General features: G+C 42.0%; 1 protein-coding gene across 1 annotated transcript in view; it reads right to left on the bottom strand.

The window, feature by feature from the left end:
- The window catches only part of LOC131197773 (Golgi-associated RAB2 interactor protein 2-like), a 76849-nt gene extending 61669 nt beyond the window's left edge, over positions 1–15180 (bottom strand). The window contains exon 1 of the mRNA XM_058182242.1: positions 14972–15180. Within this exon, the coding sequence (XP_058038225.1) occupies positions 14972–15156 (185 nt within the window). The 5' untranslated portion in view covers positions 15157–15180. The remainder of the gene's footprint in view (positions 1–14971) is intronic.
- Positions 15181–15619: the final 439 nt, after the last annotated feature.

Below are 15619 nucleotides of genomic sequence, written 5' to 3'. Positions count from 1 at the left end.
GCCTTCAGAAGTTGTGAATACTCCAACACTGGAAATTTTTAAGAAAATGTTGGATAACCATCTGACTGAGATGGTGTAGGGTTTGTGGTGATGGGCAGGGGGTTGGACTAGAAGGCCTCCAAGGTCCCTTCCAACTCTGTTGTTATGTTATGTTATGTTATGTTAAGAACATCATGTGGTAACTATTTTGTGACCTCTGGTCAGCTTCCTCACTGACTACTTGGAGGAAGCTTGCAAAGATCCCAAAATCATGATCATGAGGCATGCTGTGACCAACATAAATAGGAAGACCAGTTCAGATTAGCATTATAAGTTTTAACATCGCTGAACAATTGATGTTAAACAAGAAACACCTGCATAATTGAATGAAGATCAGTTCAGGAATAATAGTAGTATATATGCATGTTGTTGGCAAACAGACTGGTTCATACAATAGGTCGGTATTTCTCAACCTTAGCCATTTTAAAATGGGTGGACTTTTAACTCTAATTCTGGATAAAATAAATTCTATTTTATTAGAATTTATTAGAATCTAATAAATCTTTTAGAATCTATTCTAATTTATTTAAAATAAATTCTATTTATTTTATTATTAAATCTATATGCTGCCCAACTTGCCTAAAGGCCACTCTAGAGGGCTTACAAGTAAAAGCCCCAGACCAAATCATTAAAATATTATGATGATGAATATTAACATTAAAATTGACAAAGATGGCAAGGAAGAGAGCAAGGGGATGAGGTAGAATCTTCCCTCAGTCCATTAGCTACCTTTAGAGTGGCATAACCCATTGAGGCTCACTTTATGCCACTTATCTTAAAATGGCCATGGCTGAGAAACTCTGTTTAGAGATTAATCATTTCCCAATGACATTAACATCAAAAGATTATTGGCATAAGGGAAGTGCCAGGTCATAAAAGATTTACAGGTCAGCCAAATGCACTAATCCTTTTCAGTGGAAATATGAAATGGAATGTAAGAAAATTGAGCGGCCATTAGGTGTAGATAAACATGCATGTACAATCAGGTTTGGGAATAACAAGATAGCAAGAAAGTAAACCAGTATTGGTCACTGAGTTCAGACTCAGCATAGATAAATTGTCTTATTTTCTAAGCTGCTCCCTTCCTGGAAAATCACTGAAAGACACTTTCTCCCTCACCTTCTCACACAAGTTGCTGCTGCCCGGGTGCTTTCTCTCCCACTCTTCCAGTTTCGCCCACAGGCCTCACCTACTTTTCCCTGAAACCCTTTGGCACCACAGCACTTGAGCTTATTCATTGTCTGTCACATGATTCACTGGGCTCCACCTGTACTTAGCACCACCTAGCAACTGTGTACCACACCTTGGCAACCATTTTATGAACATTCCAGAGGTTAGGCAGGTGTGCTGAAATTCATCTTTATTGCTCTTATTGCTTCTGCAAATCCTCCCACAGGGTAGTGATCTCAACTAGTCCACATCATGGAAACATTTAGGATTCTTTACTAACAGACCTCCATACTATTCGAAACCAGAACTGACTGGGCAGAGTGGAAATGGAGATGGAGCAAGATTGGAAGATTGGCACCCACATTTAATAGCTTTGATGCAGTCCAAAGAACAAGAGCCAACTCTAATGGTTTTAGTACGTCTATAAAGGGATATTTACTTAGCTGCCTTCTCCAAAGTAGCATTTTTTAGGTACGTTAAAGTTGGAAATACCAGGATGTGTGATCCCATTGCATCTGACAACTTCCATACATGGATAAGATTTCTGTATGCTTTAATGGGAAGATTGCTATTTGTGTTTGGCAAAATTATTCCAGGTAGATTATTGGCACGTGCTATAATGCAAGATTGCCTTTGAAGATGACTTGAAAGTTTAATTTTTGCAAAAGATGGCAGCTAAGCTTTTAATTGGTTCATTTCTAGGCTCATGCTCCTATATCTATTTTAAAAGCACTTTATTGACAAGGCCGGATATCCTCTTATGGGTGCACTCCGCCTTTTAAACTTCTAATTGCCCTAAAACCGAACATTTATTCCATGTATCAAGTGACTCCTGCATTAAAAAAAATATCTTTGGAAGGTCTCAGTATTAGAAATTCATTAAGAAAGTAAAAGGAGAAAAGTTGGTCTCTGTTACTGCACCTCGTTTGCAGTTAATTAAAAAATAACACAATTTTCCCAGGAATTGCTACAAAGAGCAAACCAATAAATCTTTCGGGGAATTTTAAATTGTCGTTGCCTTTTTTCTAATGTTTTGCTTTAGACACGCTTTGTAATAGCATGTTGGATATCTCCAAGTGCTTTCGATGAAGAAATGCTGCTAAGAATATCTGTTGTCCTCTGTGGCCAGTACTTCTGCTTTCATGTAAATTATCAAGGCTAAACACTATTGATAGACCCAGAAAAGTGCATCAAAATGGGGCAATGTGAGCCTTAGCTTCCATCAGGAGATGTATTGAAGCTTCCAGCTAATTCTATGTCTACCTGCAATATGCTTACTTAGAACCTGCATAGCAGGATGGAGAAACTCCAATTCTAGCAATCCCCATCAGCTTAGCTGATGGAGGGAAATTCTGGCAGCTGATGGAGGGAAATTCTGGTAGATCAGCAACATTTGGTAGACCCACCAAAATGTAGGCAACTCATCCAGGACATCTCATCAACCTTACGTGCCAGTTAAATGTGTTCCATATGCCTTGGATTGTATTTTGAGATAATATTTTACTTTTGTAAAGTTTAATAATCTTCTAAACATGCTCATACTTTCCTCTTGTTTTAAAGGATCTAGCTACAGTTCTGTGGGCATATACCGCCCTAGGTTAATTATTATTGAAGGAAAATAATGTCATCCATGAATTTTGTTCTATTTATAGACTGATTATTTATTGCTGTACTGATTACCACTAAAACACACATGCCACAATTATGTGCCGCACAGTTGTTTTTGGCCTCTAGCAACCATGGACAATAAGCAAATTTTCTTCTTGATAATGATCTGTTCCTAACTTAGTATTTCAGATTTTCCAACTCTGCACTCAACACCACTGTAACAAGGCCAGCTGCTAATCACCCTCTTCTTCTTTCTTTCTTTTTTTTAATTTTTTCAATACATCCCACTTCCCTCCCCCACCCATCTTCACCCACCCACCCACCCCCCAGACTTCCCAGAGCAAAATACAGGGTATAAGATCTAACAATCATAAGCTAAAATACACTAATTATCCATAAATTCCCATCCCTCCCCTATAACTTCAACTCTCCTTCTCCATAATAAAGAAAAAAGGAAATGTTCATTCATAAGATATTTGATATTTCTTCATCCAATAATTATTCTAATTGTAGTCAGTCCATCTTCTTCATTCCAGTATATTTTCTTGTGGGTATTCATTCAGGTACACTGAAGTTTCCACCACTTCCAACAGTTCAGTACTTTTAACATCCATACCTAATAACATCAATTACTAAATAAACATTATCTTCTTCTAATTTTTTTTATATAATCAACCAAACTTTAACATTTTATAAAATTTTCTCTCTTAACTTTTTAACTTATATAAAATTAACATTTAACCCAATTTTTTCCTCCCCCATATCTCCATATCAATGAATTACCAAATATTTTATAACCATTTGTCATACAAGCCTTAACCAATTCCATTTCTTTTTTTATTTTTTTCCCAACACTTTATATAACCCAACATCAATTTTTGTCCAACATAACTAAATCCACCATATATAATAAAATAACATCAATATAATATATCTCCCACATTTAAGTTACAGATTAAGACATATACACCCCAATTTAATTTCCAAATACCATCTATAAAGCATTTTATATAAGAAGAAAAAAAAATTTTCCCTTGAGTTTTATACTTATCTAATTAACTACTTACTAAAGCCAAGTATAAATTATCCTTTCTACTTTTTATATCCAAAAATTTTGCTTGTGATTTACTCTTTCCCATAAAAAGATGCTCTTTTCATTTGAAATTGTTGCTTCTTTACTCCTTGTTCTTTACGTTTAGTAATTACAATCAATCTTTGCTCTTCCCCTGCTGCTTTCAATCTTTCTTCCTTAGTCACAGCCTCTACTTTAGATTGTATTTGCTTTGCTACCTTCTCACACTTTTTAACTACTTCCATTTCTCTTACCATTTTAACTTTTAGCAGTGGTGGAGTTCCAGCCTTCAATACGTTAGTATAAAAATCTCTTGCTTTAAACACCGTACTAAGTTGGTATTTCTCTCCTGCATAATTTACTGCTAGTCCAGCTGGAACATCCCATCTAAACCGTATCTGACGATTTATAAATTCATCCACCAAAAAAGCAAACTCTTTCCTATTTCTTAAAATTTTTGAGGGAATTTCTTTTAGCACTAATACCTCTTGTCCTAATATTTGAGTTTTATTTTTATAAGAAGCTTGTAAAATCTCAGTCCTAATCTTCCTATTTATAAAATAAATCACTACATCTCTTGGTAACTCTCTTTCTCTTGCAACCCATGAATTAACACAATAGATTTTTTTCAATTTGCGTTTTAAGATCTACAGATTTCTGTCCAATCATCTGTGCAAAAACCTCTGCAAAGATATCTTTTAAATTCTCTCACTTATTTTCTTTCAAACCTCTCAATCTCAATGCTATTCCATTACTCTGTATTGCAACAGAACTCATTCTTCATCTGCAGTCTCTACCTTAGTCTGAAGCTCCTCTATTTTATTTTTTAAATCCAAATTAACTTGATTAACTTCTTCAACTCTTTCATCCAGCTGATTTGTGTATTCAAGAAAACTTTTAAATGCTGCCACCGTATCTTCTTTTATTTCTTCGTCCTGAGGTTCAAGAGTATCTTTAATTTTCATTATTTTCTCTTCAATTTCCTTAAACTTTTGGTCTATAGCAAAAATTTGGGCCTCTGGTGGCTCAGACTGCTAAAACAGTCTGTTATTAACAGCAGCTGCTTGCAATTACTGCAGGTTCAAGTTCCACCAGGCCCAAGGTTGACTCAGCCTTCCATCCTTTATAAGGTAGGTAAAATGAGGACCCAGATTGTGAGGGACAATAAGTTGACTTTGTATATAATATACAAATGGATGAAGACTATTGCTTGACATAGTGTAAACCGCCCTGAGTCTTCGGAGAAGGGCGGGATATAAATGCAAATAAAGTAAAAATAAAAATTGAGCCTTTAGAAATTCTTTCAACTCTTCTCGTAGTTTATATATTTGAGCTAACGAAGCACCAGTTTCCTTAGAAACAGCAGGCTTTAATTGCACAGAAGTCATCTTATTTAAACTTTATACTTTGCAACAAAGTCAAATCTGTTCATAAACTCCTTATTTGAGTTGGGTAAATCAATTCTGCAGTCCTTCAACTTTTCTCTTTAACATTTCTTCACATAAGTATAAAATCCAGCAAGTTTAAATAGAGTTAAGGGCGCTAACGATGCTAACGAGGATTTCTTTAACTTTCGTTTTCACGCCCTATTAAGCAGAGGCGCCATTTCCTTTCTTCTCAAGTACCATTCAAAGATCGAGTTGAGGTCTGGTGCTTACATCAGCCTGTCCTCTTGCCTTTGCTCCATCTGCTTAAGGTAAATTAAGATTGATCTTCATCTTGATAGCAGAGATGGTCACAGCATTTTGTTCTGCATTAATAAATTAATGCAGAGGATCCTGGATCCGGAGCTTTCGCCAGGCTTAAATAGGGAGCTCTCATCCTTTTTGCCTCTAGAATTTTTTCTGGGGCTCTCGGGGAGCTCTACCTCTGCCTGGCAGCTCACCTTTCCTTCTTCTCCCGAGGGAAAGGTTTCCAAGCCGTCAGACAGCTGATGAGTGCTGTCTGAACGACTTTAACAAGATCGCGGGGCTGACGGTCCAAAAGGACCATCTCCAATGCCTACGGCACCACCAGAAGTCCCACCCTCTTCTTCTGATCACCCTTTTCCTCCCACTTTTCCCAGCATTATAACCATCTAAAGTAGGAGGCAGTAAAAGATGAATCTTACAGACTTTTAAAAGTCCCACTAGACTCTGATCTTTACTGTATCATCTTTTCTTCAACAGTGAGGACTCCTTGATAAATATTTAGAAGTTTATTGTCTCTCCCACTTCCTCTTTCCTTATTTATTTGATCTTTGTATACCATCAAATCAATAAAGGCTTGTAGTGGTTTATTGGAATCCAGTAAAAATCTACAAGCAAGTAAAGCATATGTGGTAAGCATCATTAAAATAAAAAAAATGTAATCAGTGGGTAGTAACAACGAATAACACAAAGAAATACAAAGCAAAATGAAAAAAGATTATGATATAAATACTACAAAATAATAATAACAATAACAACAACAACAACAATAGATACATGAAATCTTCCAAGGGGACTCACTTTCGCCACTACTGTTCAATATCGCATTAATTCCACTGACAATAATCCTGCGAAACACAAAACTGGGCTACCAACTCTCAAGCCAACATGGCAAGATAAACCATCTACCACTATACATGGATGACTTAAAGCTGTATGCAAAAAGCCCCATTGAACTTGAATCAATACTCAACACAATTCAACTGTTCAGCAGCGACATCAGAATGAACTTTGGACTTGAGAAATGTGCTATACTATCCATGCAGCGAGGAAAAATGGAAAAAATAGAAGGAATAGAAATGAAAGCATTGTGAAAGCATTAGCAAAGAATGACAGTTACTAGGCATATTGGAAGCAGATAGCATCTTGAATGGAAAACTCAAAGAATCAACTCAAAAGGAATTCATCACAAGAGTCCGCAAAATATTAAAATCAAAACTGAATGCTGGAAACATAATTAAAGCCATTAATACATGGGCAGTTCCAGTGATACGCTACCCAGCTGGAATCATCAATGGACTGTGGCTGAACTGGAAGACCTGGACCAGAAAATGCATAAACTTTTAATATGTACCACACTTTACATCCACAAAGTGACATCGACAGGTTGTACCTGCCAAGAAGAATAGGTGGCAGAGAGCTATTGCAAATCCATCAAACTGTAGAAGAAGAAAAACAAAATTTGAATAATTATGTGAACTAAAGTACAGAAAAATTGCTGCAAGCTATGAAAATGGAAAACATTATAAAAACAACAGAAACAAAGGTACAATATAAGGAAAAACAGCTGGATGACAGATTAAATGGATGGAAAATCAAAGCTTTGCATGGACAGCACTTGAAAAACATTGAAGGAAAATGTGATAACGACATGGCTTAAGAGGGGAACCATCAAGAAAGAAACAGTTGCTAAATTAGTCTACTGGTCATTATGTAAAAATACGACATATCTGTTAAGTTCGGGAAGTAACGAGGCTGGAGACCAGGGTAGTGACAACAGCTCTTTAATATAGGGTGAACCCAGCAACCTGGCTGGGGAAAAACCTCTCCTTATATACTGTTTAACCGGCGGCTTCAACCAATCAGCAACGTGCTTGTTTCCCGCCAAAACATTTAAAGATACATAACACTCCTCCCCTCCCAGAAAACACTTTACCTATATTTACATATTATTTACATGTTATTTTTCGACGTAGTCACGCAAATAACCTGGGCGTCTCCTGATTCTTTCGGACCTGCGCGGTTCAGTCCTTGGGAGTGGGTTGAGCTGGTCGGAGGGGCTGTTTGCTCCTCCCAGCTCTTTCTCTAGGCCATCCGGCCCTGGATTACTTTCAGGTTCTTTTTCTAGGCCATCCGGCCTTGGATTACTTGCAGAGTCGTCCCTGCTGTTTCCAAAGGGAACCTGATGGCGTCGCTGGACCTCCGGGGACTCAGCTAAGTCTTTCGCCTCTCCCGGGGTTAAATCAGCTGTGGGTTCAAATAATGTGTGGTCAGGGTCTGTTTCATTGAACTCGGATTGTTCGGTTATTCTTTTTCTGATTTGATCTATGTGGCGCCTCCATACTCGGTTGTCTTTTAACTCAACCAAGTATGACTTTGGACCGGTTGCTTTTATGATTTGCCCTGCTAGCCAACTTGGGCCGTCCCCATAGTTGCGGGCCCACACTCGGTCGCCTATGCCCATTTCTCTCGTTTTTTCCAGTTCCCCCTTGTAACCCTCTGGTGTGTAATGGGGATTTAACCGGTCGAGTGGGCACCGGAGCTTCCGTCCCATCAATAATTCGGCTGGGCTTCTGCCTGTAGCAGTGCTGGGGGTTCTATGCTGAACGGCCAGAAAGAAATCTATTTTGTTTGCCAGTCGCCTGGCTTGAGTCTGGACAATGCCTCTTTAGCGCTCCGGACGGAACGCTCTGCAAGGCCATTCGACGCAGGGTGGAAAGACGCAGAGAGGGCATGTCGGATGCCCTCATCTGCCAAGTATTCCTCAAACTGGGTTGCCGTGAATTGCGGGCCGTTATCGGATACTAGCGTGTCGGGCAACCCGTGGGTTGCAAATAGATGCCGCAGGGCTGCGATTACTGCCTCGGCTGTCATGGATCTCATGAGAATGATTTCCAACCATTTAGAGAAAGCGTCGACTACCACTAGGAAGGTTTGGCCGTGGAAAGGGCCAGCAAAATCAATGTGGATTCTCGACCAGGGCCCTTGGGGTTTTTCCCATTCCCTGACTGGGGCCGTTGGGGGTAGAGGTCTGGACTCTTGGCAAGCCTGGCATTTCCCTACCCTTTCAGCAATTTCTGAGTCCATTAAGGGCCACCACACATAGCTTCTCGCTAGCCCCTTCATCCTTACGATCCCTGGGTGACCCTCGTGGAGAAGGTCCAATACCTTTTCCCTCAATTTCTCCGGGATCACCACTCGATCTCCCCATAGCAGGCACCCCCCTTGAGCCGACAGTTCCCCACGTTTTTTTACAAATTCCTTAAAACGCTCGCCCGGCGCAGCGGGCCACCCTCTTTGTACCCAACCGAGTACAGTCCTCAAAATAATGTCCCGGTATGATGCCCGAGCCACCTCCTTAGATGTGATTGGGCCAGAGTCCAAAGAGTCAATTAGCAGGATGGGCGTCCCCGGAGTGGGGTCTTCGATCGCCCCTGGTAGTGGGCATCTGCTTAAAGCGTCCGCATGCCCCACTTCTTTTCCGGGTCGATGCTGCAGCTTGTAGGAATAAGCGGCTAAGAAGATAGTCCATCGGGTCAATCGTGGCGAAAGTGCCACAGGCGTTGGGCGGTCGCCAGCCAGTATCCCTAACAGCGGTCTATGGTCAGTAACAATTTCAAAGTCTCTACCAAAAACGTATTCATGAAACTTTTTTACCCCTGACACAATTGCTAGCGCTTCCTTATCCAACTGGCTATAGTTCCTCTCTGTCGAGGACATCGTTCTGGAGTAGAAGGCTATTGGGGCTTCTGTGCCATTTGGAAGTCTGTGGCTGAGCACAGCCCCCACCCCGTAAGGGGAGGCATCGCAAACCAGTAATAATGGCAATGAGCTATGATACTGGATCAGTAGGCTATCGCTCGAGAGTAGGTTTTTTACTGCTTCGAAAGCCCTAGCTTCCGACTTTCCCCAAGACCAAACAGTATTCTTTCCCAGAAGCTTATGCAGCGGCTCAGCAATGGTCGCCTTGTTTTTTAAAAAGACCGCGTAAAAATTCACTAGCCCCAGGAATGCCTGTAGCTCTGTTTTGTTTTTGGGCGCTGGAGCCTTTCTTATTGCCTTGACTTTGCCCCCAGTGGCGTGAATTCCTTTCTTGTCTATTCTGTAGCCCAAGAACTCGACGGATTCTACCCCTATCTGGCATTTGTTCACTTTAACCTTTAGTCCGGCTGACCGGAAAATGCCCAGAACTTTTCTCAAGCGCTCCCCCAATTCCTCTAAATTTTCGGCTGATATCAATACATCATCAAGTAGGGACTACCCTGGGAGCCCTTGCAGAAGTCGCTCCATTAAATTTTGAACAGCCCGGTGCCACACTCACCCCAAATTGTAATCGGGTACACTTGAAAGCACCTCTGTGAGTTACAATCGCTTGGGCTTCGCTGTGTTGGCGCTCACGGGCAGTTGTTGATAGGCTTGAGCCAAGTCTAACTTTGCAAAGACTTGCCCTTGCCCCAACGAGTGCAGCAAGTGTTGCACCACGGAACCGGTAAGCGCTTTTCTGTAAGGCTTTGTTTAACGCCGCCTTGTAGTCAGCGCAGATTCTAACTGACCCATCTGGTTTTACTGGGGTGACGATTGGTGTCTCCCACTTTGCGTGATCGACTGGCACCAGAATCCCCTGATTTATGAGCTTATCTATCTCCTTGTCAATCTTAGGTTTAAGGGCAAAAGGGACTCTCCTTGCCTTTAACCTAATGGGGGCTACCTGGGGGTCTAAGTTGAAGGAAATAGGGGTCCCCTTGTACTTGCCCAGGCAGTCCTTGAAGACATCTTCGAACTCGTTCATGAGTGTGTCTTTTAGGTTACAGTCACTTCTGTAGATGCCAGTCACTCCCATGCCCAATGCACGGAACCAGTCTAGTCCCAACAAACTAGGCAGGGTCCCTTCGACGATCGTGATGGGCAGGGTCTTCTTGTGTGGTCCGTACTCGACTCGGACAGAGGTGGTCCCTCGAACAGGGATGCGATTCCCTTGGTAGTCGTGGACTCGTAGCCCTTGTGTTTGCAGGTGGCGCTTTGCAACTGATGGCAACGCTTTCGCCAAAGTGTCCCAGGACATGATGGTGATCGCTGACCCGGTGTCCACTTCTAGTCGGCACGGCACTCCTTCTATTTTGGGCTTGGTGAAGATCTTCTTCTCCACCCGGGTTGTGGCGCGGCCTATGATCACCGTCGTTTGATTCGAGTTCGCGCCTTTTTTGTTTGAGCCAATCACGGGTCGCCTTGCCGATCCCGCGCTCTGATTGGCCGATTTGAATTTTCGGCGGGAAGGTTGGGGAGCTCGACAGACTTGAGCTAGGTGCCCCTTCTTCTCGCACCGCCGACATGTTGCGTCCTTGAACTTGCAGTGTTGACGCTGGTGTTGACCTCCACAACTTCCGCATTCGTCCCGGTCTTCTTTGCCACGTTTCTCGGTTCGACAAACCCCTTCCTCATCCTCACCGTCGGATTCGGTCTGGACCTCTTCTTGGTGTACCGGGGTTGATTTTGTGCTCGCCTTCGGTGTGAGTGGCTGTTGCAGGGTCTCCGCCGCTTGGGTGGACATTTCATGCGCTCTGGCTTCGTCCAGGGCGTTTGCCAGCGTTAGATTGCTTTTCGATAGCAGCCGCCTCCGCAAACGCATGTCTCTGACCCCACGGATGAGTTGCTCCAGCAGCGCCTCGTCCAGGTCTCGGTACCCACAGTCTTTGGAGGCTTTCCGCAGGGCGGCCATGTAGTCGCCGATGGATTCTCCCTCTAGCTGTCGGCGCTCTCCAAATTCAAAACGCCGCACGTATTTGGACGGCGTTGGCGCGAAATGGTTTTTTAGCAGGGTTTGCAGAGTTTGCCACGATACCGATTGTACCGGCGTTGGCTCTGCCAGGGCTTCCGCGATGTCGATGACCTCGGGACCGCAGTGGCTCAAGAAGTATGCCCTTTTGCGGTTGTCTGGAACTCCTTGCAGTTCGTTTGCTTCTAGGAAGCTTTCGAAACGGGTCATGTACGTTCCCCATTTCTCTCTGGCTGGGTCAAACGGCGCGGGCGGAGTGTAACTGGCCATCTCCGCGTTTCTGCCCTGGGTTTGCTGGGTTCGGTTCTTCCGTGCTTCAGCTCGGTTCTGGTGCTCCTTAGCCTCGAGATCCCACCCTCGTCGCCAGTGTTAAGTTCGGGAAGTAACGAGGCTGGAGACCAGGGTAGTGACAACAGCTCTTTAATATAGGGTGAACCCAGCAACCTGGCTGGGGAAAAACCTCTCCTTATATACTGTTTAACCGGCGGCTTCAACCAATCAGCAACGTGCTTGTTTCCCGCCAAAACATTTAAAGATACATAACAATATCTGTATCTGAAAAGTCATGGGAGCGCAAAGTGGAAAAAGTTATTGAAAATGAGACAGTGAAGATCTTGTGGGACTTTGAATAAAGATGGATCATCATTTGGAACATATCACAGTTGTTGAAGGCTGAAGCATACAGTTTATTGATATCGCTGTACCAGGAGATGCCAGAGTCAAAGAAAAAGAACTGGAAAAAATCATAAAATATTGTGACCTGGCCATCGAAACTACATGGCTATGGATGAAATATGTAACAGTGATATCCACTGTCATCGGGGCACTTGGTACCATGTCCAAGAATTTTACAAAACACATCAAGAAATTGCAGCTTCCTGCAATAATCTTTCCTAAAAAGGAACTTGTAATTTTAAACATCTTTCCCTTCCTGTCATGATAGAAATTAAACCAAGGTTTGTACCCAACTGGTCAGGTTCACTTTTTGTTTTCCTTAACCATTGTTTCAGGCATTGTTCCTGCCTCTAAATCTCAGAGATGCTCCATAAACCAAGAGGCTAACCAAGATTGAAATAGGGATAGAAGCTGCTCAGGGCCAAGCAGTTCAAGAACGTCTTCTATTCTCAGTTCATCCATCCAGATCCATAAGATACCTAGGGCAAATAATACAAATTGATAGTTCTTACAGAGGTCTTGGGTGTCAGCCACTCAGGTGGTAATCTAAAACAGTGACAATGGCAAAGGACCAGATGTTATACCATCCATATCCAAATCAAGCTAAAAATGAGATCCAATATTTTGCTAGCTGCATAATTTAGGTCTTAACTTACCTGGGACAAGCCCATGTTTTCCAAGGATGCCATAAAAGCCTAAACTCTCCTAGATCAAGGGGATGGAACCTAAAGTTGCTCATTGTGACAGAAAATACCCAAGCCTGATTTCCAATGGATCCTATAATTCTGCACGGGAACATAATCCCCATCATACCTTCTCTGACCACAATAATTGGCTGGATTTTCACAATAATAGAATAGAATAGAATAGAATAGAATAGAATAGAATAGAATAGAATAGAATAGAATAGAATAGAATTTTTTATTGGTCAAGTGTGATTGGACATACAAGGAATGTGTCTTGGTGCATATGCTCTCAGTGTACATAAAAGAAAAGATACATTCATCAAGAATTCTAAGGTACAACACTTAATGATAGTCATAGGGTACAAATAAGCAATCAGGAAACAATATCAATATAAATCGTAAGGATACAATCAACAAGGTTACATCATACAGTCATAAGTGGGAGGAGATGGGTGATGGGAATGATGAGAAGATTAATAGTAAAGACTTAATAAATAGTAAAGACTTAGTAAATAGTTTGACTGTGTTGAGGGAATTATTTGTTTAGCAGAGTGATGGTGTTCAGGAAAAAAACTGTTCTTGTGTCTAGTTGTTCTGGTGTACAGTACTCTATAGTGTCATTTTGAGGGTAGGAGTTGAGACAGTTTATGTCCAGGATGCGAGGGATCTGTAAATATTTTCACAGTCCTCTTTTTGACTCGGGCAGTATACAGGTCCTCAATGGAAGGCAGGTTGATAGCAATTGTTTTTTCTTCAGTTCTAATTATCCTCTGAAGTCTGTGTCAGTTGTTGGGTTGTAGAACCAAACCAATAAATCAATGTATTAATTTGCCAGCTGAGAAGGAACTACAAAGGCAGGGAAGGGCTTATCATTACGATTAAAGGTGTCTAATAAGGTTATCTGCCAGCAACATAGAGGTTGTTTTCTGCTCAGAAGCCCAAAATAGGTTGAGTAAGTAATACACTGTTACATTGAACATGGGTGCTCATTGTCAGTTAATCACAGAAAGCAAGCCAAAAGTACAATCTCTACTTCAAAGTGTTATCTTGCCTTTCTGATTAAATAAGATATTGGCATTTTGAGCCCTGACCAAGTTCATGAAGCAGAAGCATTTATTTTTCGAACCTCCACTCAATAGTAATTGCGGGAGAAAAAAACCTACAGGGTTTCCTGCCAGTTTATGGCAGGAAATAGATAGGCAGCTTGTAAAAAAAGAAGAGCTCTCAAATCACCGAAAAGCAGAATTCCTGTACCCTGCCATGTGTGAAACAGCCCCAGCATGTGTGTTTTAATCAGATATTTTAAAAGGGGATTGAAATGTCAAAACAGGCTCTGTTAGGCTGGAAGCTCTATTAGTAGACCTTCAGTTTTTTGATACAAGCAAGAAGAAAGGGAACTCCTGCAATGCATTTTGTGAGATGGCCACAAGAGCCAGCTGGATAAGGAATAGGGTGGGGACCAGGCAAGCAGAGCATCAAGGAATTGAAGGTGGAAGCTTAAGATATCTAACTGCTCTTGTGCTGAAGATGCCAGGAGCTCCAAGGCAAGGCGGTGCCAACTTGTTTGGGCTTCCCCTGAGTTGCTGCCTATACTGTATAGAACCAAACCTCTCCCAAGCTTGCTGGTGCCAACGCCCTTGCCCAGCCTTACTTTTCTTTTGCTGAATGTGGCATTTTTTTAATATTCTGGCTGCAAGCACTGAAACTAAGGAATGGGAACAGGGAGGGGCAGGGCCCTACTACAGTAGGGAGGGATCTCACAGCTCTCTTCCCTAGTTCATTAATGTTAACTCAAGACAGACATGAAAAAAAATCCACATGGTTGCTCGTCAGAGCTCCTGGTTTTCAAATTTTCAGTGTCAACCCCAAAACATGAGGGTTAAAATCATATAGGAAATAATATCTGTTAAGGACAAACTGATAGTGCCCTGATGGCGAACGCAGCACCTCTCTGATGGCACGTGAGCCATTGCCCCAGTTCAAAGCATGCCAGCTGGTCTTTGGGTCTCTGGTACGCATGCGTGGGGGATGGGGCACCCACCATGCGTGCTTGTGGGGGGCACATGCGGGGGCCCAGCAGATGCGGGGAGCCACACGTGCTTTGGCTACTCAGTCCAGAAAAGGTTAGCCATCAATGTAATAGTGGCTACTGATTTGGAATGTTTCAACATATAGCTTTCTGATCAGAAGGATGTAAGTTTTCAGACAGTACTCTTCTCAAAAGCCAAAATGTGAAAATAAAAATAATTTCAATAGTTACCCTTTTGTCCATTCCTTCACCAGTTTACCATATTCAAAATGGTTTCCCTTACTAACTCCAAGTCCTCCTCTTCCTCCTCCTCCTCCTTCATCAAACTTTAAATTGCCAGAATGAAGCCAAAAATTCTTGGTTTTGTCATTTGCCAAAAAAAAATCATTATAAGTTTCTGGTAAAGTAGCCGACATACCAGCAGATAGGCTGGGCTCTGTGTCTTTCCACATTCACATAGCATGTTGCTACCTGCTAAGAGCTTCCCCTTGAGCATTTAGGCATTCCAACTCTTAACCTATTCAGGATCCGCCAAGTAGTATAAGAGAGATCAGATCCTTCAGCCTCAGTATGTCCTCCTTTAATGTTATTCCTTGCTCGATGGTCTCCTTCCTCCATCTTGTAATTCAATTTTGTTCTTGTGTATCCTCAAGAATGTTTGTTCTTGCCACAAAACTCTTCCTAGAATGGATCTAAGTTGGCAGGCTTGGGGTATATGTCCATTGAGAGGATGGTGAGAATAATTCTCTTGCTTAGTTCTCTCAGCATCCACTCCTATTTCTCCTAATCTTAGGTGGGGCAATGCCAGCAAGAGGACTTTTTTTTTTCGTGGGTGTAGCTTTGAGACAACCTGTCACTGTACTGCTTCATTGATGGTGA

This window comes from Ahaetulla prasina, chromosome 4 (genome assembly GCF_028640845.1).
Source record: "Ahaetulla prasina isolate Xishuangbanna chromosome 4, ASM2864084v1, whole genome shotgun sequence".
Taxonomy (NCBI): domain Eukaryota; kingdom Metazoa; phylum Chordata; class Lepidosauria; order Squamata; family Colubridae; genus Ahaetulla; species Ahaetulla prasina.
This window is presented reverse-complemented; position numbering and strand designations above follow the sequence as displayed.